General features: G+C 39.3%; 1 protein-coding gene and 1 pseudogene across 3 annotated transcripts in view; both read left to right on the top strand.

Moving 5' to 3' along the window:
* USP12 (ubiquitin specific peptidase 12) overlaps positions 1 to 24,221 on the top strand; it is a 103,795-nt gene that overhangs the window by 65,859 nt on the left and 13,715 nt on the right. For 2 of the 3 annotated variants that reach the window (XM_032294370.1, XM_032294369.1), the window contains exons 4-6: positions 6,725 to 6,954; positions 12,703 to 12,779; positions 12,897 to 12,980. In XM_032294370.1, the coding sequence (XP_032150261.1) occupies positions 6,725 to 6,954; positions 12,703 to 12,779; positions 12,897 to 12,980 (391 nt within the window). Of the gene's footprint in view, positions 1 to 772; positions 856 to 6,724; positions 6,955 to 12,702; positions 12,780 to 12,896; positions 12,981 to 24,221 lie in introns of all 3 variants that reach the window. The other variant, XM_032294371.1, reaches the window with a different exon arrangement.
* On the top strand, positions 1,009 to 1,127 carry LOC116562551 (annotated as a pseudogene).

The raw sequence follows: 24,221 nt of genomic DNA, 5'->3' as shown, positions 1-24,221 counted from the left end.
GTACCCAGGTAGCAAACGGAGTCATCTGCTTACAGGTGTGCAGGTACTGCCTCTGGGTGGCCTACTGTTTTGGAAGAAATACAGCATAGGTTGGTGATCTGATTGTGTTAGCTAGAGTTGACCCTCAGCTGGACTGTTTGACATCATTTAAGGTGGGCCTGAGGGTCATATCAGCTGGCATCTGTAGCCGTGTGCTCTGATTTACTGAATCTTAGCAGTGTCAGTCATTTAAGTTATTATCTGGGGGCGAGTCTGTCATCATCTTAGCGGTTTCAATCCCTATTGTCCATCCATCCATTCATTCATTCATTAAAAAATGGGAAATACATCTCATTATGTGGCAGGCACTATTGTTAGTCCTGGAGATACAGCAGGGAATGAGAAAGATAGGGTCCTTGTTCTTAAGGAACCTGCACGGACATAGCAGTATTTCATGTGCCGTGGAGAGATACAAAAAACAGATATATTTAAGTCTTGGTCTCCGTCAAGTGAGGACATTTTAGTTGTCCACAAATAATACCTATTAAATATATTTGAGTAAATTATTTCTTATATTCATTTCAAACAATTATTTTTCTCCAAAAGAGCATAAATGGTATTTTGTGTAATGAGAGCTATAGCTATTTCTGAATTATGAGGAGAACATAACCTACTTTTAAGCAGTGATTTTGTTTTTCATTTTTTTTTTTGCATTAATGTTGCAGCTATATCAGGACGATAGTTTATAATCATACATTTATTTAATAATGAAATTGTCTGTCTCTCCCACTAGACTGTCAGTTCCATGACGGAGGGAACCCATTTGTTTTTGCTCACCATTGTATTCCCAGCACATAATCCAGTTCCTGGCACATAGTAGGTGCTTACTCAATATTTATTGAATGAGTGAATGAATGAATGAAATTGTTTAATTTCCCAAGCAAGTTTGAAGTCTACCTTTCCCATTATGCTACTTAGCAAAGAAGAAAGCAAACCGTAAGAAAACCAGGGTTTTAAAGACTAAATAAACTCTATGGCCATACCACCTTGAATGCACTCGGTCTCGTCTGATCTCGGAAGCTAAGCAGGGTCCGGCCCGGTTAGTACTTGGATGGGAGACCACCTGGGAATACCAGATGCTGTAGGCTATAAAAAATAAATAAAAATAAAATAAATAAAATAAAAAATGAATATAATACAGTTCACAGGGATTGTCCTGAGGTCAGTCATCAGTGTTTTGCTGTTTATGCAGTCCTGGTTGTTGTTTTTAAAACTATAGTGGCTGCTTTCAGTTGCAGGAAGATCCTGGCGTAGTTAATATACTCTGGAAAATGGACAATAAATAATTTTAGAAATATTTCAACAAAAGTTTAAAGATTATTTTTTTGTTTGCTTTGCATCTTATTTCCAGAGCATGCAAGTCAGTTGAGGTATTTTTGTGAGTATGAAATCACTGCTCAGTGTTAAAAGAGCATCCAAAAAAATGATGTAAATTTTTAAAAAGCAAAAACATTTGTACATTTTTGCTTAGAAAGTAATTATTTTGAAAAACATGTATATGCTAAAATAATTTTTTTTCCCCCACAGGGAAAAATTAGACCACTTCAGATTGTGGCATCAAGCCAGTATGTAGGTAGCCACTGTGGTGACCTAATCATCTCCAGCCTTAACTAGGTCTTCAGCAGTGCCTATAAAATTTTTTTACTAGTCTTTTCTGGTTATCCTTTTTAGATTCCTCTAGGACTAAAGGGCCTTTCCAATTGGTTTCTACTTTTCTTAAGACCCTCAACTCAACTTTAGCATAATTATTTTCCACTCCTTGACATAGTGGATCTGTTTGCGGTGGGTGGTTCTGGATTTGTGATCCAGAAATGGGTGGATGAGTGAGAGATAAAGGTTCTTGAATTGTAAGGGTTGGAGGCGCATACACGTCAGGAAGCTGCCTAGACACTGAGGTGTCAGGGTTGGTGCAGGAGGCATAGTGGAGAGAGAAGCTGTGAATCAAGCCATCAGTGGGTGAGGAGGAGGCTGGGAGATGGCCTTAGAGAAAGGAGGGTTGAGGGTCATAGTACGGCCGGATCTTGGGCACTTTTGTGGTTGAGAGCAAGTAGCAGCAGGGAACCAGAAAATGCGGAAGGTTGATAAGATGAGGGAAAACAGAATGCAGGACCTTGAAGGAGCAACGAAGAAAATCCCAAGGACAAGAAAGGAAATACAAGGTACAATAAGCAAATGAGAGTAGTAGAGGATAGGAGATTGCGGTTGAGAGGTGAAGTGTTTATTATTTTCAGGGATGGAAGATTATTGCATTGAGGGACAAGGTTAGATAATTTACTTCAGTTAGCTCAGCTGTGGTCTAGACTTTTCCAGCTGGCGGAGCCGTGTGAGGTTCTATGCACGACTTGGCCCAGCCTGAGAGGGATGGAGTGGACTGCTGAGGTTTGTGAGTTGCAAGCTGTCTCAGTGTTGGGGGAGGCTACAGAGACTCCTGCTCTGAGCAGGGAGAAGGGAATGGGGTTGCAGTGCTTTAGATCTACTGTCTCTTGTGAACAAAACCCACACAGTGTACCAAATTCAAGATCAGTTAGTTGTTAAGTCCACTTAGGCTAATACCGAACTCTTAGAACTCATGACTTTTCTTGTTCTTAAATATAACATGGGGAGTTTGCTAAAGGCTAATGGGTCCCTCAGGCTAAACTTACAGCAGAGAAACAAAAGTGGCTTCAGTTGCATTCTTAATATTATTGTGTTTGATTTGAGACCCAAATTTGTGGAATGGATTTGGATATGTGAAAATAACTAAATGATGAACCTGAAGAATGTATTGTGAATTTTACCATATAATGCAAGAGATGTCAGGGAAAATTCTTAGGGAGAGATTCAGGGTCTCTGAATTAAACTTGTCTATTTGCAGTGTGAAACTGAAGGAAAGGAGACTTAGTGGGTTAAGTGAAGGGAGCTGATATGAACTAAGTAGATTTAAATGGAAATGGAACAGACTAGACATATGCAGGAAATGAACTTTAAAAATTGAAAGGGCTTGGGAAGTAATTGGATATGAATAATATGCAACAGGCAGGCAGATTGCTTGCGCCTAGGAGTTGGAGATCAGCCTGGGCAACATAGTGAGACCCCCATCTCTTAAAAAATAAGAGAATGTGTAACAGGCAGTGATAGGGAGCAAGGCAGTAGAGTTTTTGTATGGAAAGTTCTATTTTAAGTGTACAATAATACATGCATATATTCTTATAATTTCAGTACCAAACAAACCTAGAAGTTTCCCTGAGTGCTATGCTTTCTCCCCTGCTCCTCAGTCTCATCTTCCTTTGAAATAAGCTGATCCTACCAAACCTTTTCTATGCATTTAAATATATATTTCCAAATAGGAAGCCAGAGTTACATTTTATGGGGACTTATGGTGGTTGTTTCTTTTTCTTTTTTTGAGACCGAGTCATACTCTGTCGCCCAGGCTGGAGTGCAGTGGTGCGATCTCGGCTCACTGAAACCTCCACCTCCCGGGCTCAAGCGATTCTTGTGCCTCAGGCTCCCAAGTAGCTGGGATTATAGGTGCCTGCCACCATGCCTGGCTAATTTTTGTATTTTTAGTAGTGATGGGGTTTCACCATGTTGGCCAGTCTGGTCTCGAACTCCTGACCTCAAGTGGTCTGCCTGCCTCAGACTCCCAAAGTGCTGGGATTACAGATGTGAGCCACTGCTCCCAGCTGGTTGTTTTTCATGAGTGGGATTCACACATGTTCAGCATCCTTGTTTTGCTTCCTGTCTTGGAAGTTTTGCCATGTTAATTCATATGGAGCTGCTTCCATTTTAACCGTTGCCCAGCATTCCCTAACAAAATTATAGCATAATTTAAATAAATCATTCTCCTGTTGATAAACATTTAGGATATTTTCAGACTTCTGCTGTTATAAATAAGCAGCCAGATTTATGCTTGTTTCAGTACATGTGCAGATACTTACCTGGCATCGCTACCTGGGAGAACTAGATTGCATTATTTTAAATGTGTTACCAAAACTGCCTTTACAACATGACGTAACAGTTTATACCCCCAACAGCAATGGTTGAGAATGTCCATTTCTCCACACTCAAGCTAACACTGGATGGACGCTAAGTCAATTTTTATTTTGCCAAAGTGATGGGCAAAATGATGTTTCATCATTGTTTTAATTTTTATTTCCCAATCACTTGTCATGTACTACTTAGGCATTTGTATTTCTAGTGTGAATTGTCTATTATTTTCCTTTGCCAGTTTTTTAAATTAGTTTTTTCTTTTCTTGTTTTGTAAAGGTTTTTTTTAAAAAAAATATTCTGTATATTAATCCTTTACATAGTCTAGATATTAGCATGCAAATAATTATTCTTATATGTCAGTTGTCTTCCTTTATGTTGACTTTGCCATACAGAAGTTCTTAATTTTTATGTAGTCAGTCTTTGATGTGTTCTGTATTCTGTTGAGTACCAACAACAATAATATAGGTTGAGCATCCCTAATCTAAAAATCTGAAACTTTTTGGGCTGCATGATGCCACTGTGTGGCTGAGTTAGTAACATCTTTACTTCCTGATAGTTCAGTGTACACAAATTTAGTTTCCTATACTGAATATTTAAAAATATAAAGTCACCTCCAGGCTACAAGCTGTATATGAAACAAATTTCATGTTTAGACTTGAGTCCCACCCCCAAAATATCTCATTATGTGTATACAAATATTCCCAAATCTGAAGCAGTCTAAAGTCCCAAACAGTGCTGGTCCCAAGCATTTTGGATAAAGGATACTCAGCCTGTGGTAATATTGCCAATTTTATTATTGTGGTTGCTGTTGAACAGAATACAAAACCTATTGTTGTGTTCTGAGCGCTTTTGATTTTCCTACCAGCCTTGTGAGGTGTGGGTACTGCTGTGAACCCCATTTTTCAGATGAGGAACTATGGTACAGGGAGGTTGAATAAGTTGCCTATGCCGCGCATACAGTTAGAGGTAGAACCATAGCACCAACCCAGACAGCCTTGCTCTAGCAGCTGTGCCCCCCCCCCCATAAATAGCTTCACTCGTTCCCTTTCTATTTTTACAATAACTTTACAAAGAAAGATGGTATTCAGGGTTTTTTTTTTCGAGATGGAGTTTTTGGTCTTGTTGCCCAGACTGGAGTGCAATGGCGCCATCTTGGCTCACTGCAACCTCCACCTCCCGGGTTTAAGCGATTCTCCTGCCTCAGTCTCCCAGGTAGCTAGGATTACAGGCATGCACCACCACGCCCGGTGAAATTTTTGTATTTAGTAGAGACAGGGTTTCACCATCATGGCTAGGCTGTTCTCCAACTCTTTACCTCAGGTGATCCACCTGCCTTGGCTTCCCAGAGTGCTGAGACTACAGGCATGAGCCACTGCACCTGGCCTGTTTTTTTTTTTCTTCCCATGGTATTGAACATTTTCTCATGTTTCTTAGCTTTTTTATTGTTTTTTATTCTTATAAATTGTTGATTGCAAGTCCATTGCCCACTTTGGTTATTTTTATATGAGATTTTCTTTTATATGTTATAATGTTAATAATTTTCAGGTTTCACTTTTTTTAACCTTTTGAAAGATTTCTAATACACAGAACTTAATTTTATATCTGTATCTCTTCTAAAATGTAATTGTTAATTGCTTTTATCTTAGACTTTCCCTGAACTTTTTTCTAAATTTATATGCATTCATTTTTAAAATGTAAAATCTTTCTGGAATTTATTAAATGTACATTGAGGATCTAAAAATTTCCTAAATAGGTTATTTTTCTCAATGCATTTTATTGAATAATTCATGTATGTTCTCATGTGTGGGCCCACACCGGATATTACTTTGTGTGTGGCATGGTGGAGTCAGGCTGCCCAGTTTGAATCCTGGGTCTGCCATTTCTTGGCAGTGTGACTTTACCCTCTCTGATCCCATTTCCATGTATAAAAATAAAGTTAATAACAATATTACATGAGTGTTGAGAATCAAATGAAATGCTATCTCTAAAGTCCTTACTGTTCTGTGGTAGAGTTTTACATTGCCAGGCACAGGGTAAAGCACTTGATGTTAGCACCACCAGTATTTCCATTATATTTACTCATTTGTATAACTGCAGAGAACATTTCATGGAATTATAAAATCTCACATTTGGAAGGGACTTGAGATTATCTAGATTACATAGATAATTCTTGATAACATGATTCTTAACCTGACTCTACATCAGAGTTAGTTGGAGGAGTTTTGAAAAGCCCCACATTTTGGCCTCACCCCTTACCAACTAAATCAGAATCTCTGGGATGTATGGTTCAGTAATTTATTTTTGATAAACTTTGTGGTTCTTAAGCAGTTGGTTTGGCATTGGCAAATCGTTGTCCAACTTCTTCTTTAAAGGTTGCCATGTTGAAATATTTGTGGAACAATAGGTTAGATAAATTAATAAGCAATTTCCTCTTAAATTCTCAGTATCTGTTATGCTGATATATGAGGGTAGGTTTTGCCCTTTTCTCATGGATCAGTTAGTAGTATTTTTAAATAAGATTTTAATTAATTTTACATTTATTTTCCCCAAATTTAGATGAAAGTTTTAGATGTGAAAGTTATTTTTTACACCTTATGAAAACATTGTGCATTTATATTTTAGTTCTGATCCAATACTAGATATTCTTTTATAAATTGGTTTTTCATGAAGTTATATATTCTGAAATAATTCTCTAATATTATGTTTTTATTTTTAGAGCTTTTTGACAACTACATGCAACAAGATGCCCATGAATTCTTAAATTACCTACTAAACACAATTGCTGATATTTTACAAGAAGAGAGAAAGCAGGAAAAGCAAAATGGTCGCTTACCTAATGGTAATATTGATAATGAAAATAATAACAGCACACCAGACCCAACGTGGGTTCATGAGATTTTTCAGGGAACATTAACTAATGAAACCAGATGTCTTACTTGTGAAACTGTAAGTATATCATACAATTTTGTGTAGAAAAAAATTGAATCATTACATTAAAGGTTATTGTTTGTGGAAGAGAGGATGGAAGATGAACTTGAAAGTTGTAATTCTTAGATATAGGAGTTAAAGATATATTTTTTAGTTGAAAGGAATCTGTCTGTACTCTTAATGTAATATTACTTATTGACAATGAATACCTGAGGTGATAGAAAGATGCTTACTGTAGATTGAACTGTTTGATTTTCTTTCAGTTTAGGAGACCATAGAACCATGTTGTGGAAATTATGTCTTAGGACATAATCTCATAGGATTATACAGATCAGGGAGGCATATTAATGTGTTTTTCCTTTTTCTACGATTACCTTTAGTGTCCATTGTTGGAATAAAAACTAAAGCGTATAGTGTACCCTCAGCAAGGGGAAAATATTTCATTTGCTGGACACTTTGTAAGGATGAAGCTGGAAAATTTTTACATTCAGGCTGGAGTGCAGTGGCCAATCTCGGCTCACTGTAGCCTCTACTTCCTGGGCTCAAGCAGTCCTCCCATCTCAGCCTCATGAGTAGCAGGGACCACCAGCATGTGACACCATGCCCGGCTTATTTTTAAATTTTTATTTTTTTAGAGACAAGGGTCTTAACTGTGTTGCTCAGCCTGGTCTTGAATGCCTGGGCTCAAGCAATCTTTCCACCTTGGACTCTCAAACTGCGGGGACTACAGGGGTGAGCCATTGTGCCTGGCCAGTAATACTCTTTATAGCATTTTCCCCATTCAGTACAGGATCCAACTTAGAGGTGAACATTGCATTTAGTTGTTCCTTTAGCCTTCTTTAACCTGAAACATTTCCATAGTCTTTTTTTTTTTTTTGTCATTATAACAGTTACATTTTTTAAGAATATGCCTCCCCCACCTTTTTAAAATCAGATGTTCTCATATTTTGTTTCTCTGATGTTTCTTGCTGATTAGATGCAGGTTATGCATTCATGGCTAGAGTAATACATCGTTCGTGTTGTGTTCTTCTCGGGGTATCACATCTGTAGGCACACAGTATCCATCTGCCTCTCGTTGGTGAAATTAATTTTTGATCATCCAGTCAAGGTGGTGGTGTTCCTCCACTTGATTTAATTTGGACGCAGGTTCTTGCTCTGTTGCCTAGGCTTTAGTGCAGTGACACTGTCATAGATCATTATAGCCTCAAACTCCTTGGCTGAAGTGATCCTCCTGCCTCAGCCTTCTGAGTAACTAGGACTACAGTGCATGCCATCACCCCTAGCTAGTTTTTAAATTTTTTGGAGAGACAGGGTCTTGCTGTGTTGCCCAGGCTTGAACTCTTGGCCTCAAGCAACCCACCTGCCTCAGCCTTCCAAAGTGTTGGGATTACAGGCATGATCCACCGTGCTGGGCCAATTTCTCTACTTTATGATGACTTTTTTTTTTTTTAATCTCTTTGCAATTAGTAGGCAGTCTGGGGGGAGACACAAATACTTCCCTTCTCATCAAAATCTTGCCCAAGATTTAGCATGCATTTATGATCTCGTCTTTACTATGAAAGTTCCGCTGCTAGGGTTTAGTAACATTGGAAAAGAGGGTCTATAAGCAAGAAAGCTAAGAGTCCTATAAAGCCTCCATAGTTTTGCCTTTTCCAGAATATTGTGTGGTTGAATATAGTATGCAGCCTGTTTGGATGGGCTTCTTCCACTTAGCAATATGCATTTAAGGTTCCTCCATGTCTTTTATGGCTTGGTACCTCATTTCCTTTATTTTTGACTGAATAACATTCTAATGTATGGATGTGCTGCAGTTTTTAAAATTAATTCACTTACTGAAGGACGTCTTGGTTGCTTCCACGTTTTGCCAATTGTGAATAAAGCTGCTGTAAACAGCAGCGTGCCGGTTTTTGTGTGGATGTGAGTTTTTACTTTGTGTAAATATCAAGGAGCATGATTACTGGATTGGTTGGTAAGAGTATATTTAGTTTTGTAAGAAGCCACTGTTCTGTCTTCCACAGTGGCTGTACCATTTTTCCTTCTAACAAGCAGTGAGTGAGAGTTCTTGTTTCTCCACATCCTTGCTGACATTTGGTGTTGTCAGTGTTTTGGATTTTGGTGATTCTAAGAAGTGTGTAGTGGTGGTATCTCTTGTTAATTTGCAAGTCTCTAATGACATACGATGTTGATCATCTTTTTGTCTGGTTATTTATCATCTGTCTGTCTATATATCTTTAGTGATGTGTCCAAATCTTTTGTCCATTTTTTAATCAGCCTGTTTGTTTTCTTTGAGTATTGCTGAATTTTTAAGTGGCTTTTTTTGGGTATAATTTTGGATACTAGTTCTTTATCAGGTTAAGTCTTTTATATTTTATCCCAGTCTGTAACTTGTTTTCATTCTTTTAACACTGTTTTTGGCATAGCAGAAGTTGTTTTTATTTTTTGTGTTTTTTTTGAGATGCAGTTTCACTCTTGTTGCCCAGGCTGGAATGCAGTGGCACATTCTCGGCTTACTGCAATCTCCGCCTCCTGGGTTCAAGTGATTCTCTAGCCTCAGCCTCCCAGGTAGCTGGGATTACAGGCATGCACCATCACACCTGGCTAATTTTGTATTTTTAGTAGAGAGACGGTTTTTCCATGTTGGTCAGGCTGGTCTCGAACCCCTGACCTCAGGTGATTCACCTGCCTTGACCTCCCAAAGTGCTGAGGTTACAGGTGTGAGCCACTGCGCCCAGCCAGCAGAGAAGTTTTTAGTTTTTTAAGTATTAGTTTTTAATTTTAATAAAGTCCAACTTTTTCTTTCATGCATCGTACTTTTGGTGTTGCATCTAAAATGTCATCAATAAACTAAATGTTTCTTAGAATTTCTCCTGTGTTACCTTCTAGGAATTATATTGTTTTTCATTTTATATTTAGGTCTGTGATCTTTTTTGAGTTAATTTCTATATAAGATATTATAAGGTTTGTTCTGAATTAATTTTTTTGCATGTGGATGTCCAGCTGCTCCAGCATCATTTGTTGAAAAGACGATTCTTTCTCCATTGAATTGCCTTTGCTTCTTTGTCAAATATGAGTTGACTCTATTTGTATGAGTGTCTTTCTAGGCATTCTTCTGCCCTTTTGGTCTGTGTATCTGTTCTTTCCCCACTACCACGCTGTCTTGATTACTGTAGCTTTAGAGTAAATCTTAAAGTCAGGTAATGTCAGTCCTCTGATTTTGTTCTTCTCCTTCAATATTTTGTTGGCTATTCTGGGTCTTTTGCCTCTCCATGTAAACTTCAGAATCAAGTTTATAAAATAACTTGCTGGGATTTTGATAAGGATTTTGCCGAACCTATAGATCAAGTTGGAACAAAATGATGTCTTGCAAAATTGAGTCTTCTTATCCAAGTACATGCACTGTCTCCCCTTATTTACTACTTCCTTGATGTCTTAAATTGGAGTTTGGAAGTTCTTTCTCATATCAGTGCTATGCATGTTTTGTTAGATTTATATATAAGTGTTCATTTTTGGGGGTGCTAAGCACCAGCTATGCTGGGTAAAAGAAGGTAAAAGATGAATAAGGCAGAAGCCTCTGATCTCAAGATACTCATAGGTAATGAAGACTGGTGAGCCAGTGTTCAGGAGATTCCAGTACAGTGTGTTATTGTATGTATGTGCACAGGACACCATGCCAGACAGAGAATGGTAGACCTAATCCAGGTGGGAGTGAGGATTTGGGCAGGTGAGAGATGGGCTTCCTGGAGGAGCTCATGCTTATATTTTAGAAATGCAATTGGTCATGTCTCAGGTGGTAGGAAGCTGGTGTCTATAATATTCTTTTCTGGTGTTCTCTATGAGGGTCCCTTCTCAGTCTCATTCCTTGGCCTCTCTTTTTCCATTCTTTAAATGTGGGTGTTCCCCAGGGTTTCATTGTCAGTTGCTTCTCACTCTGCATTGGGAGGATCATGTTCCATTTTATTATTACATGTGCTGATGAGTCTCAAGTCCCAATCTCAAGCCTAGACTTCTTCCCTGAGATTTAGACTGGGATCTCCCCATATCATACATGACATGACATTGGGATCTCCCCATATTATACATGACATGACATGACATTGGGACATATTAGTCCAGTAGCATCCAGATGTCTTCACAACCACTTTGAAAAGTGAAATACTGCCTTACTTGGTGACCCTTTGGCACCAACCCAACTGCAGATATAAGGTGATCTAGAGCATCCTGTGTCTAGGTTTTTACATGATTATAAAAGTGAAGATTTCAAATGAAGACCCCTGGGGCAGTGTCTGAGGACTTCATTTTGAGGAATACAAAATTGATTTTGAGAAACACTAGACTGTGTAACCTTTGCTTCTCTATAGCTTGTATGTAAACTCCTGCCTCATCTGGCTTTAGCCCACCTCTGCCATACTATCTCTTGACTCCCTACCTAATTTTCTATAAAATTGATGTGTTTTCCTTAAACCTGTCATGTTCTCTTTTTTTCTCTGTGAGTTGTCTGTTCCCCCTTCTTTTTCACTGGACTTTTTGAGACACAGGTCAGTTATCTTATAGTGTTGCTATATCTTCCATCATACAGTGGAATGGCATCTTAGAGAAGTTTAGGTCCTATGGTTAGCTTAATGTTGAAATCAAGGAAAGTCGAAACCACCATTGGAACTCCCTTCGACTATCTATAAAATATGCTATGCACAGTACCCTAGTTTACTTATATTTGCATAAATACGTAATATGTCTGGCCACATGATCTCTGACAACTTACTGAGCTTATAACCTTGATGCAGTATAAAATGGGAAAGCAGCCAGGCGCGGTGGCTCATGCTTGTAATCCCAGCACTTTGGGAGGCTGAGGTGGGTGGATCATGAGGTCAGGAATTTGAGTCCAGCTTGATCAACATGGAAACCCCATCTCTACTAAAAATACAAAAATTTGCCCAACATGGTGGTGCATGCCAGTAATACTAGCTAATCAGGAGGCTGAGGCAGGAGAATCGCTTGAACCCAGGAGGTGGAGTTTTCAGTGAACCGAGATCACGGCACTGCACTCCAGCCTGGGCGACAAGAGTGAGACTCCGTATCATAAAACAAAAAAAAAAAAAAAAAGGAGGGGGGGATCATTGGCTTAACTGGATGGATGAGAGACAGGGAGCTGAGCCAGACGTATCTCCTGTTGCACATGTACCTTCAGGATGGACTTGCTGAAAGAAATAGCTAAAAGAATTTATGTCTAAAATTCTGTCCCATTCCAGTTCACATGAGCAAGTGATAACTTTATAAGATTATTTACCCATAAATCAAACAAAACTTTATATTAAGTTTTTAAGAGGATGTCAGTCATAAATGAAGAATGTAATTTAACATTTTGGGCTAACTTTTTTAATGATAAAACAATGCAGATATCATGTCCCGTTTGAAGCATTTTCATTCAGTCTTGGCTTATGTTTTTTTAAGAATCAGTGTATACGGTACAGTTTGTTTCATGCTTTAAAATAACACAAAGATTTTGGAAAGTCATGAAATCTCACATCATACTAACCTTTGCCAAAGAGAGAGTCAGTCAAAAGTGTGCTTTGGCGTTTTACTTGTACATCTGGTACGGGTTATTTATTCAGTGTCCTTTTGAATAATCCAGTTAAGTAGTTTTCTTTTGAACTTGAGGGAAAATAATTGTTTACTTACTACTTATAATAGAATGCATTTAATTCTGTTAATTGGGAACTGGTTTACTAGTATTTTAAAAAAATCAAAGACAATTCACTATTTTTACAGATAAGCAGCAAAGATGAAGATTTTTTAGACCTTTCTGTTGACGTGGAACAAAATACATCAATTACTCACTGCTTAAGGTACATGTAGAATTATTTAATTTGAAATTTAATAATTATTTTTAGTCTGGAATATTTTTTAATGGGTACATGCTTTCCTGGTATCTACAAAATAAATTTATTTTGAATTTCTCACAGGGGTTTCAGCAACACGGAAACTCTATGCAGTGAATACAAGTATTACTGTGAAGAGTGTCGCAGCAAACAGGAAGCACACAAACGGTAATTTAATGCTTTATGGATTTTTAAGTGATTTTTTTTTTTTTTTGCAATAGATGTTGTAGATAGCTTAGAAAAGCAATCTAGGAAAATTTACATTGAGTAAAAATTCTTAATGTTGTCACTGACAGTTAATGTTTATTAAGTATTACCTGGTAAATGATATTCTACTTGATGTTTCTTTTGACAAAAACCCTGTACACTCAAGTGATTTTCTATGTCTAGAGATTATTTAATCATCATAAACCAGTACAGTTAAAATATTTGGCTTTGAGGCTTTCCTGATGATGTAAACTTTTTTCTTGGTTAAGAGGGTTGAGGGAGAAAGTACTCCCCACTCCCCGTCTCCACAACCCCGTTTCTGCTTTTCCTACATAGGATCTTGTATGTTCTCTTAGCGTGTTATTGTAAGACTGGTTTGGTGTCAAGAAATGGAATAAAAAACATCATCGTTACTTCTTATTTCGAAACAATCTCAAACTCAGAGAAAAGTTGCACGAATAGTACCAAGAAAGTTTTTTTACCCTAAACCCTTTGAAAGTAAGTTACTGATACGAACCTCATGATCACCAGCACTTTAGTAGGTATTTCCCAGCCACAGGGACGTTTTTCTATGTGCCCACATCCATCTGAATCAGGAAAGTAACACTGACATGCTACTGTTACTGCAAACCTTATTTTGGTATCACAGGATGTCCTGGTAATGTCCTTTATAGAAGGATTCTGTCCACAATTACACATTACATTTAGCATTCAGTCTCTTTAGTCATTTTCAGTTTGGAACAGTTTCTCAGTCCTTTTTTGACATTAATGATGCTGACTCTTGAAAATCATAAATTAGTTATTTTGCAAAAGGTCCCTCATTGGAGTTTGTCTCATGTTTTCCTGTGATTAGATTCAGGTTATATATCTTGAACAGGAATCTTACAGTGTTTTTCTCATCATGTCCTGTTATGTGTGACTTGATTTGTGCCATATGTTGGAGTATCCCCAAGACGATTCCTGGGACAGGTGATTTCTTAGAAGGAGTCACAGTGCTCAACGTCCAGGCATGCTCACAGCTAAGATTTATTACAAGGACAGGATACAAAACACCGTCAGCAAAGGGAAAGCCAGCAAGCGTCCAGGAGTCACTGCCTCAGTGGAGCCACACAAGACACTTAATTCTTCCCACATTGAATTGTGGCCATACAGGAAGCTCATTACAGATGGAGTACCCTGGGTTTTTACTGGAGGCCGGTCACATAGGTACCCTCTGCCTACCATGCCCCCAAATTCCAGACTCCCAGGAAGAAAGCAAGAGTTCAGCATAAACTCTCTTGTTTGTTCAAACAATTTAGTCACAGCGAGACACTCTTATCATTTGGAGAATGGTGGGAACATGTCCTGAATTCAAGTTTCCAGATGCTAAAAGGACTGTCCATGCAAGGGGTCCTTTCTAAGGATAGTTTGAGGCCCTGTGAATCCTTTTCTGAACCTCCCATTATTGTTCTCGGCTGTTACCAAACACTTAAGTGAATGTTCCCCAGATGTTTTCGAGAGTTCTTCACTGTTAATCTTCACTTTTTCTCATTGTAATTTAGGAGTATTTTGTGTAGAAGTATTTTGAGATTATAAATATTCCTTTCTCTATTAAACTTTCAATTTAATCACTTTTAAAATCTTACAGTGGACCCAGAGTTTCCTGTTTTATTCAGTGGATTGTCATCCATTAGCATCTTGCTTCCATGCTCACATTATCCCCAGTCTGGCCAGGGGGAGCTCCTCTAAGCTGGCTCCTCTCTTCTTGATGTGCCCCATCGTTCTCCAGTACTTCTTTCCTTTCTGACTCAAGCTGTTCAGGCTCATTTTGGCCTTTCTTTGCCCTTACTTGGAACAAGCCATTTCTCCAAGGAGCCCTGATTTCTCTTAGGGGAGTATGAAAAACTAGGACCTTGTATCATTGTGCTCATTGCTGTTGGAATGTCATTATTCTCGAGCCCCCTGAGTGAGCAGAGCTAGAGGATAGATGAGTATTTGTAGATAACACACACACTTTTATACCTGCATTTATTTCATTTCTTCATCTGTTAATCTCTTTGTCTGTTTGGAAAACCATGAATACACATTGGTATCTTGTTACAGGCACCCCCATGATATTTGTAATTCCTTTCTCCAACAGTACCATTGGCTGCCGTTATCCTCACTACATTTACTTATTGAGTCAGTGCACCTTTAGGTATCCCAGCTTATTCTCTCTTCCTCTGCTCCCTGCATGCACACGTACACACACACACATACACACACACAACCCGCACACATACACATGCACACATACACACAGCCTGCACATGCATGCATACACACACGCACACATCCCACAGACACACACACACACAACCTGCACACGCACACATACACATGCACGCATACACACAACCTGCACATGCATGCATACACACACATCCCACACACACACACACACACATACATACACACACATCCTGCACACACACACACACACACACACACACACCCCACGCATGCATACACACAAACCCACCCCACACATCTTTCCCCTCTGCTTGGCCTTCCCCCTCTCCTAGATGTCTGTGTTATTTGGCCCCATCAAATAGTTGAACTGAGTTGTTCATTAAGGGAAGGGAAAAGCTCAGATTTTTAAATGATTATATTTTTGTTTTGGACACAGACATATTTCCTAGGAAGGGAAGTGTTTTTGGTGATGGACCACAGAATCAAAACAGATTAAGTACTCATTGTTTCTGTCTGTTAGTGCTTGTGATGGGGAGCACCTCAGTTAAGTTTAATCAGAGGGATAGGGACTGAGGCATTACATTCATCCTGAAAACGCTGTAGAAAGTACCTAAGACCGGCCAGGCACGATGGCTCATGCCTGTAATCCCAGCACTTTGGGAGGCCGAGATGGGTGAATCACAAGGTTAGGAGATTGAGACCATCCATCCTGGCCAACATGGTGAAACCTCTTCTCTGCTAAAAATATAAAAATAAGCTGGGCATGGTGGCACATGCCGGTAATCGAGCTACTGAGGAGGCTGAGGCAGGAGAATCGCTTGAACCCAGGAGGTGGAGGTTGCAATGAGCAGAGATTGTGCCACTGCACTCTAGCCTGGGTGACAGTGAGACTGTTTAAAAAAAAAAATTAAAAAAAGAAGACAGTACCTGAGACTGCTGGATAAGTTAAGAGTCAGGGACTAAATGTAGCTAAGAGAAGTACAACTTTCAGACTTTACTGACTATAGGGAGGAAGGCCCATCTGTGAGCAAAAGCCACCCTTCCCCTAGAATAATGATTATGTGAGTAATTGAGAATTGTCTATAAAGTTGAGCTCTTTGCTTTAAAGACACGAGATTTTAATGTATTAGAAAATACATGAAGAATGTATATTCCTTGTAAATAAATTAGAAAATACAGATAAGTGTAAATCAAGAATCACTATAAAAGCTATAAAATGTTAGCATTTTTGTATGTATCTTAGATTTTTAAAGTGTGTATGTATATACACGCATAGTCCCTAAAATGTTGTCAAACTTTATATATGAGTTTGAAACTTATTTCACTTCAAAAATTGCAACCATGTCAATGAAGAAATATTTTTATATCATTCTTAGGAGGTGCTGCATATATATATATATATATGCGTATATATATATGTGTATATATATATGTATATATACACATGTATATACTATACATATATATGTATTTTTTTTTTTTAAAGAGACAAGATCTCTCTGTCTCTCTCACCCAGGCTGGAGTCCAGTGGTGGTCTTAGCTCACTGTAGCTTCAGACTCCTGGGCTTAAATGATCCTCCTACCTCAGCCTCCTGTGTAGCTGAGACTACCGATGTGTGCCACCGTGACTGAGTAATTTATTAATTTTAATTTTAATTTTTATTTATTTATTTTTGCAACAAAGTCTTGCTCTGTTGCCCAGGCTGGAGTGCAGTGGTGTGATCTCAGCTAACTGCAACCTCTGCCTCCTGGGTTCACTTGATTCTCCTGCCTCAGTCTCCCAAGTAGCTGGGATTACAGGCATCTGCCACCATGCCCAGCTAATTTTTGTATTTTTAGTAGAGACGGGGTTTCGCCATGTTGGTCAGGCTGGTCTCCAACTTCTGACCTTGTGATCCACCCACCTCGGCCTCCCAAAGTGCTGAGATTACAGGCATGAGCCACTGTGCCTGGCCTTGAATTTTATTTTTTAAAGACAGGATCTTGCTATGTTACCTAGCCTTGCCTTGATATTCTGGTCTCAAGCAATGCTCTGCCTCAGCCTCTGGAGTAGCTGGAATTACGGGAGCCAGCCAGTACGCCTGCTCCATTTTATTGTTTTTTTGTATGAATGTACCTTAGTACCATATATCTACCAGACTTTTTACACTGTTATAAACAGTGTTTTGATGAACAGTTTTGTGTGTATATACACACATTCCCCACATATTTTTGGACATTTTGTAGGATAAATTATGAATAATAAGTTCCTGGAAAGACAAACTTTACAGAAGTTACATATTTCTCATTAGGATCTAGTATCAACCTTTCTGATAATTTATGGTGTGATATTGAGCAATTCATTTAGTTAGTTTTTTTTTTTTTTTTTTGGAGACAGAGTCTTGCTCTGTTGCCAGGTGCCAGGCTGGAGTGCAGTGGCGCAATATCGGCTCACTGCAACCTTGGCCTCCCGGGTTCAAGCAATTCTTCTGCCTCAGCCTCCTGAGTAGCTGGGACTACAGGCACGTGCCACCACGCCCACCTAATTTTTGTATTTTTTTAGTAGAGACAGGGTTTCACCATGTTGGCCAGGATGGTCTCGGTCTCTTGACCTTGTGATCGGCCCACCTCGGCCTCCCAAAGTGCTGGGATTACAGGCGTTAACCACCGCGCCCAGCCTCATTTAGCATTTTTGATCTTTACTTGGATGAGCTCACTTATAACGTCTCTACAAGCTTTAAAAGTTTATAGTTTTCAGCCTTGGAATAATAGGATAAGCTTTTGTTGAGTATACAAACTATAGTTCTTACTGAAAAAAAAGAATCAATTTGACAGCCAGATGAGGTGGCTCACTCCTGTAATCCCAGCACTTTGAAAAGCCAAGGTGGGCATATCACCCGAGGCCAGGAGTTCAAGACCAGCCTGGGCAACATGGTAAAACCCCATCTCTATTGAAAATACAAAAATTAGCTGGGTGTGGTGGCAGATGCCTGTAATCCCAGCTACTCTGGAGGCTGAGGCAAGAGAATTACTTGAACCTGGGAGGCACAGGTTGCAATGGGCTGAGATGGCCCCACTGCACTCCAGCCTGAGAAACAGAGAGAGACTTTGTCTCAAAAAAAAGAAAGAAAATATTTTATCTATAATAGTATCAGAAACAGCCCTTTTCACAAGATGGTGCCGAAAGCAAAGAAAGAAGCTCCTGCCTCTCCTAAAGCTGAAGCCAAAGCGAAGGCTTTAAAGTCCACGCAGGTAGTGTTGAAAGGTGTTCACAGCCACCAAAAAAAACAAACAAAAAAAAAGAAGATCTCCACGTCACCCACCATCTGGCAGCCCAAGACCCTGAGACTCCGGAGGCAGCCAGAACATCCTGGAAGAGCGCCCCCAGGAGAAACAAGCTTGACCACTGTGCCAACAGCAAGTGTCCGCTGACCACTGAGTCCGCCGTGAAGAAGCTAGAAGACAAAAGCACACTTGTGTTCATTGTGGATGTTAAAGCCAACAAGCACCACCTCAAACGGGCCGTGAAGAAGCTCTGTGACATTGATGTGGCCAAGGTCAGCACCCTGATTCGGCCTGATGGAGAGAAGAAGGCGTATTTCCACTGGCTCCTGATTACGATGCTTTGGATGTTGCCAACAAAATTGGGATCATCAAAACTGCATCCTGCTGGCTAATTCTAAATATATGTATATATTTTCACCACACACACAAAAAACAGTTCTAGAAACAATAAAATACTTAGGAATAAACTCACGTGGCAGAAGACTTATATATTGAACATTATGAAATGTTGCTGAAATTAAATAAGATACAAATAAATAGAAAGACATCCTATATTTGTGGGTGGAAGACATAATGTTGTTAAAATGTCCATACTATCCAAAGCAAACTACAGATTCAGTGCAGTCCCTATCAAAATTCCTGTGGCATTTTCTGCAGAAATAGAGAAACCACCCAAAGACCCATACAGAATCACAAAAGACCCTGAATAGTTGAACATTCCTGAGAGAGAAGAACAAAGCTGGAGACATCACACTTCCTGATTTCAAAATATATTACAAAGCTACAGTGATTAAAACAGTTATGGTACCGGCCTAAAGACATATAGACCAGTAAAGCAAAATAGCCTAGAAATAAAACCATACATGTACAGTCAACTGATCTTCAATAAGGGTGCTAAGAATACACAGTGGAGAAAGGATAATGTCGTCAGCAAATGGTGTTGGGAAAACTGAATAACCACACAGAAAAGAATGAAGTTGAAACTTTACCTTACATCACCTACACAAAATTAGCTCAAAATGGACTTAAGATCTAAAAGGAAGATCTGAAACTATAGAACTTTTTTTTTTTTGAGACAGTCTTGCTCTGTTGCCAGGCTGGAGTGCAATGGTGTGATCTTGGCTCACTATAACCTCCACCTCCTTGGTTCAAGCAATTCTTCTGCCTCAACCTCCCGAGTAGCTGGGACTATAGGCACTCGCCACCATTCCTAGCTAATTTTTGTATTAGAGATGGAGTTTCACCATGTCAGCCAGGATGGTTTTGATCTCTTGATCTCATGATATACCCACCTTAGCCTCCCAAAGTGTTGGGATTACAGGCGTCAGGCCAGCGTGCCCGGCTGAAACTCTTGTAAGAGAACATAGGGAGAAAGCTTTATGACATTGGATTAGGCAGCAATTTCTTAGATGTGACTACAGAGGTATAGGCCAGAAAAACAAACACAGACAGATGGGACTACATCAAACTTAAAAACTTCTGCAAATCAAAGAAAATGACAGGAGTGAAAAGGTAACATATGGAATGGTAGAAAATATTAGTAAACTGATAAGGGGTTAAAATGCAAAATATATAAAGAACTCCTACAACTCAACAAAAACAATAATCCAATTTAAAATGGGCAAAGGACTAGAATAGACACTTCTGTAAAGAAGATTTACAAATGGTTAACATGCATATGAAAAGATGCTTAACATTACTAATTATCAGAGAAATGCAAATCAAAACCACATGGTGTATCTATCACCTTGCACCTATTAGAATGGCCACTATCAAAAAATCAAAATAACAAGTGTTGACTAGAGTTAGAACCCTTGTGCAGTATTGGTAGGAACGTGGTACAGCTGCTATGGAAAACAGTATGGAGGTTCTCAGAAAATTAAAAATAGAGAATTACCGTATGCTTCAGCAGTCCCACTTCTGGGTATGTGCTTGAACTAATTTAAAACAGGATCTTGAAGAGTTATTTGCACACCCATATTCACTGAAGCATTTTCACAATAGCCATGAAGTGAAAGCTACCTAAATGTCTATTGACAGGTGAATGGATAAAGAAAATGTAGTATATAGATACAGTTGGGTATTATTTGGCCTTAAAAAAGCAGAAAATTATGTCATGTATGGCATGGATGAACTTTGACGACATTATGCTAAGTGAAATAAGCTGGTCAGAAAAGGCATTTCTGCATGATTCCACTTATATGTGGTATCTAAAATAGTTAAACTTATAGAAACAAAGTGGAGTGCTGGTTGCTAGGGGTTGGTGGAGGGGAGGTGGTTGTTCAGTGGGTATAGAGTTTCACTTTGGGAAGATGAAAAAGTATCTGCTATGCAATAATGTTCACGTAGATAACTCTGCTGTACCTTACATGTAAATGGTTGAGCTTATAAATTTCATTATCTTTTTAACTACAGTGAAAATGTACACTAGAGGCCGGGCACAGAGGCTCACACCTGGAATCACAGCACTTTGGGAGGTCGGGGTGGGCGGATCACGAGGTCAAGAGATTGAGACCATCCTGGCCAACATGGTGAAACCCCATTTCTACTCAAAATACAAAAATTAGCCATGCATGATGGCATGTGCCTATGGTCCCAGCTACTTGGGAGGCCGAGGCAGAAATATCGCTTGAACCCAGGAGGCAGAGAGGCAGAGGTTGCAATGAGCCGCGATTGCGCCACTGCACTCCAGCCTGGCGACAGAGCAAGACTCTGTCTCAAAAAAAAAAAAAATACACACACACACACACACACACACTCTTGAAGTTTGTCACTCATAAATCCATGTTTGCTTTTATATATATAAATTCTTGGCTAGGCGCGGTGACTCATGCCTGTAATCCCAGCTCTTTGGGAGGCTGAGGTGGGCGGATTGCCTGAGGTCAGGAGTTTGAGACCAGCCTGGCCCACATAGTGAAGCCCTATCTCTACTAAAATAACAAAAATTAACCAGGCATGGTGGCAGGCGCCTGTAATCCCAGCTACTTGGGAGACTGAAGCAGGAGAATTGCTTGAACCTCGGAGGCGGAGGTTGCAGTGAGCCGAGATTGTGCCATTGCACTCCAGCCTGGTCGACAAGTGCGAGACTTTGTCTCAAAAAAAAAAAAAAAAAAAAAAAGTCTTCTTCCAAAAAGGTTCATCCTGGAACACTGAAGAATGATTTCTGGGAATGTTAATGATGTGCCACAAATTAGTTTTTTCTGATCAAATGAATTTGTTGTATAATAACATTTTATCTTCGATATTCATGCTTCTGAAGACTCACAAAATAAACTTAAGTTTATCCAGCCTTTTCCAGAATTTACTTTCATGTAGACTCCCTTTATATAGCATGTCTGTTGAATTCTGTAAATAGCACAGTTCAGGAAAGATAGCAGTTTGGGAAATGTCACTCTAATGGTCATATGCATTTATCCCACAGGAGGTTAAAGCATGTAGATAAGAGGAGAGTGATTGCCCTGGGAACTGTAATGAGAAAGGATGGATGGATGTTTCAGGTGTTGTTTTTTTGTGCCTGGGCGTTGGCATGGGGTTGAGGGGAAGGCTGGGGCTCAGGTCTTAGAGAACAGCACATTGCATTTCATCTTACAGCGCCTCGCAGATCCCGTGGTTTTTACAGATTGAAGGTTCGCGACCACCCTGTGTTGAGCAAGTCTGTCAGTGCCGTTTTTCCCACAATATGTGCACATTTCCTGTCTCTCACATTTTTGGTGATTCTTGTACTGTGTCAAAGCTTTTCATTATTATATTTGTTGTGGTGATCTGTGATCAGTTATCTTTGATGTTACTATGGTAATTGTCTTGCGAGAAACATGAACTGTATCCATTTAAGATGATGAACTTCAGTGTTGTGGGTTCTGACTGCTCTACCAACCTGACGTTCCCCCACCTCTCTCTCGAGCCTCTTCATTCCCTGAGACACAACAGTATTGAAATTAGGCCAATTAATAACCTTACAATGGCTTACAACTATTCTTTTACGAGTGTAAAGGAGTAGTTGCATGTCTCTCACTCTAAATGAAAAGCTAGAAATAATGAAGCTTAGTGAATAGGGCACGTTGAAGCCAAGACAGGCTGAAAGCTAGGCTCCTTGCAGCAAACAGCCAAGATGTGAGTCCCAAGAAAAAGTTTTTGAAGGGAATTAAAAGAGCTACTCCAGTGAGCCCACAAATGATAAGAAAGTAAAACAGCGTTATTGCCTATATGGAGACGTTTGAGTGGCCTGGTTAGAAGATCAAACCACCCACAACATTCCCTTAAGCCAAAGCATAATCCAAAACAAGTCCCTAACTGTCTTCAGTTCTAGGAAGGCTGAGAGAGGCAAGGAAGCTGCAGGACAAAATTTTAAAACTAGCAGGGTTGGGTTCATGAGGTTTAAGCAAAGAAGCCATCTCCGTAAGATGAAAGTGCAAGGTGAAGCAGCAAATGCTGATGTAGAAGCTGCAGTAAGTTGTCTAGGTTGTCTAGCTAAAATAGTTGTTGAGACTACCCTAAACAACAGATTTTCAACTTAGAGGAAACAGTCTTCTATTGGAAAAAGAGGGTGTCTGGGACTGTCATAACTAGAGAGAAGTCAATGCCCACCTTCAGAGGACAGGCTGATTCTCTGGTTAGCAGTTAATGCAGCTGGTGACTTTAAGTTGAAGCCAGTGTTGATTTGCCATTTCTAAAATCCTTGGGCCCTTAAGAATTATGCTGAATTTACCCTGCCTGTGCTGTAGAAAAGAAACAAAACATGAATGACATCACATCTCTTTACAGTATGATTTACTGAATATTTTAAGCTCACTGTTGAGACCTACCACTCAAAAAAAAAAAGATTTCTTTCAAAATATTACTGCTCACTGACAATACATGTGATCACTCAAGAGCTCTGATGGAGATTAATATTGTTTTCATGCCTGCTAACATAACATCCATTCTGCAGCCCATGGATCAAGGAGTATTTTTGACTTTCAAGTCTTGTTATTTAATATTTTTTAAGGCTCTGGCTTCCATAGATTGAGATTTCTCTGATGGATCTGAGCAAAGTGAATTGAAGTCCTTCTGAAAAGGATTCACCATTCTAGATGCCATTAGAATATTTGTGATTCGTGGGAGAAGATCAGAATGTCAACATTAACAGAAGTTTGGAAGAAGTTCATTCCAACCCTCATTGATGACTTTGAGGAGTTCAAACTTCAGTGGAGGAAGTCACTGCAAATGTGGTGGAAAGAGCAAGAGAACAAGAATTAGCAGAGTCTGAAGAGGAGACTGAATTGCTGCAATCTCATGAACAAACTTGAATGAATGAGAGGTTTCTTCATATGGATGATCGAATAATGTGGTTTGTTGAGATGGAATCTATTCCTGGTGAACATGCTGTGAACATTGTTGAAATGACAACAAAGTATTTAGAATATTACATAACCTTAGTTGATAGCAGTGTCAGGGTTTGAGAGGATTGACTCAATTTTGAAAGAAGTTCTACTGTGGGTAAAATGCTATCAAACAGAATCACATGCAACAGAGAAGTCTGTGAAAGGAAAGCCAGTCAATGTGGCAGACGTTCTTATTTTAAGAAATTGCCTTAGCCACCTCAACCTTCAGCAACCACCACCCTGATCAGTCAGCAGCCATCAGCCTTGAAGCAAGACCCTCCACCAGCAGAAAGTTTATGATTCACCAAAGGCTCAGATGATCATTAAGTTTTCAGCAGTAAACTATTTTTAAATTCAGATATGGATA

This window comes from Sapajus apella, unplaced genomic scaffold (assembly GCF_009761245.1).
Source record: "Sapajus apella isolate SASKATOON/1434 unplaced genomic scaffold, GSC_monkey_1.0 scaffold32, whole genome shotgun sequence".
In the NCBI taxonomy this organism is placed as follows: Eukaryota; Metazoa; Chordata; class Mammalia; order Primates; family Cebidae; genus Sapajus; species Sapajus apella.
Note: the sequence above shows the minus strand (reverse complement) of the source record. Positions and strands in the feature narration are given on the sequence as shown.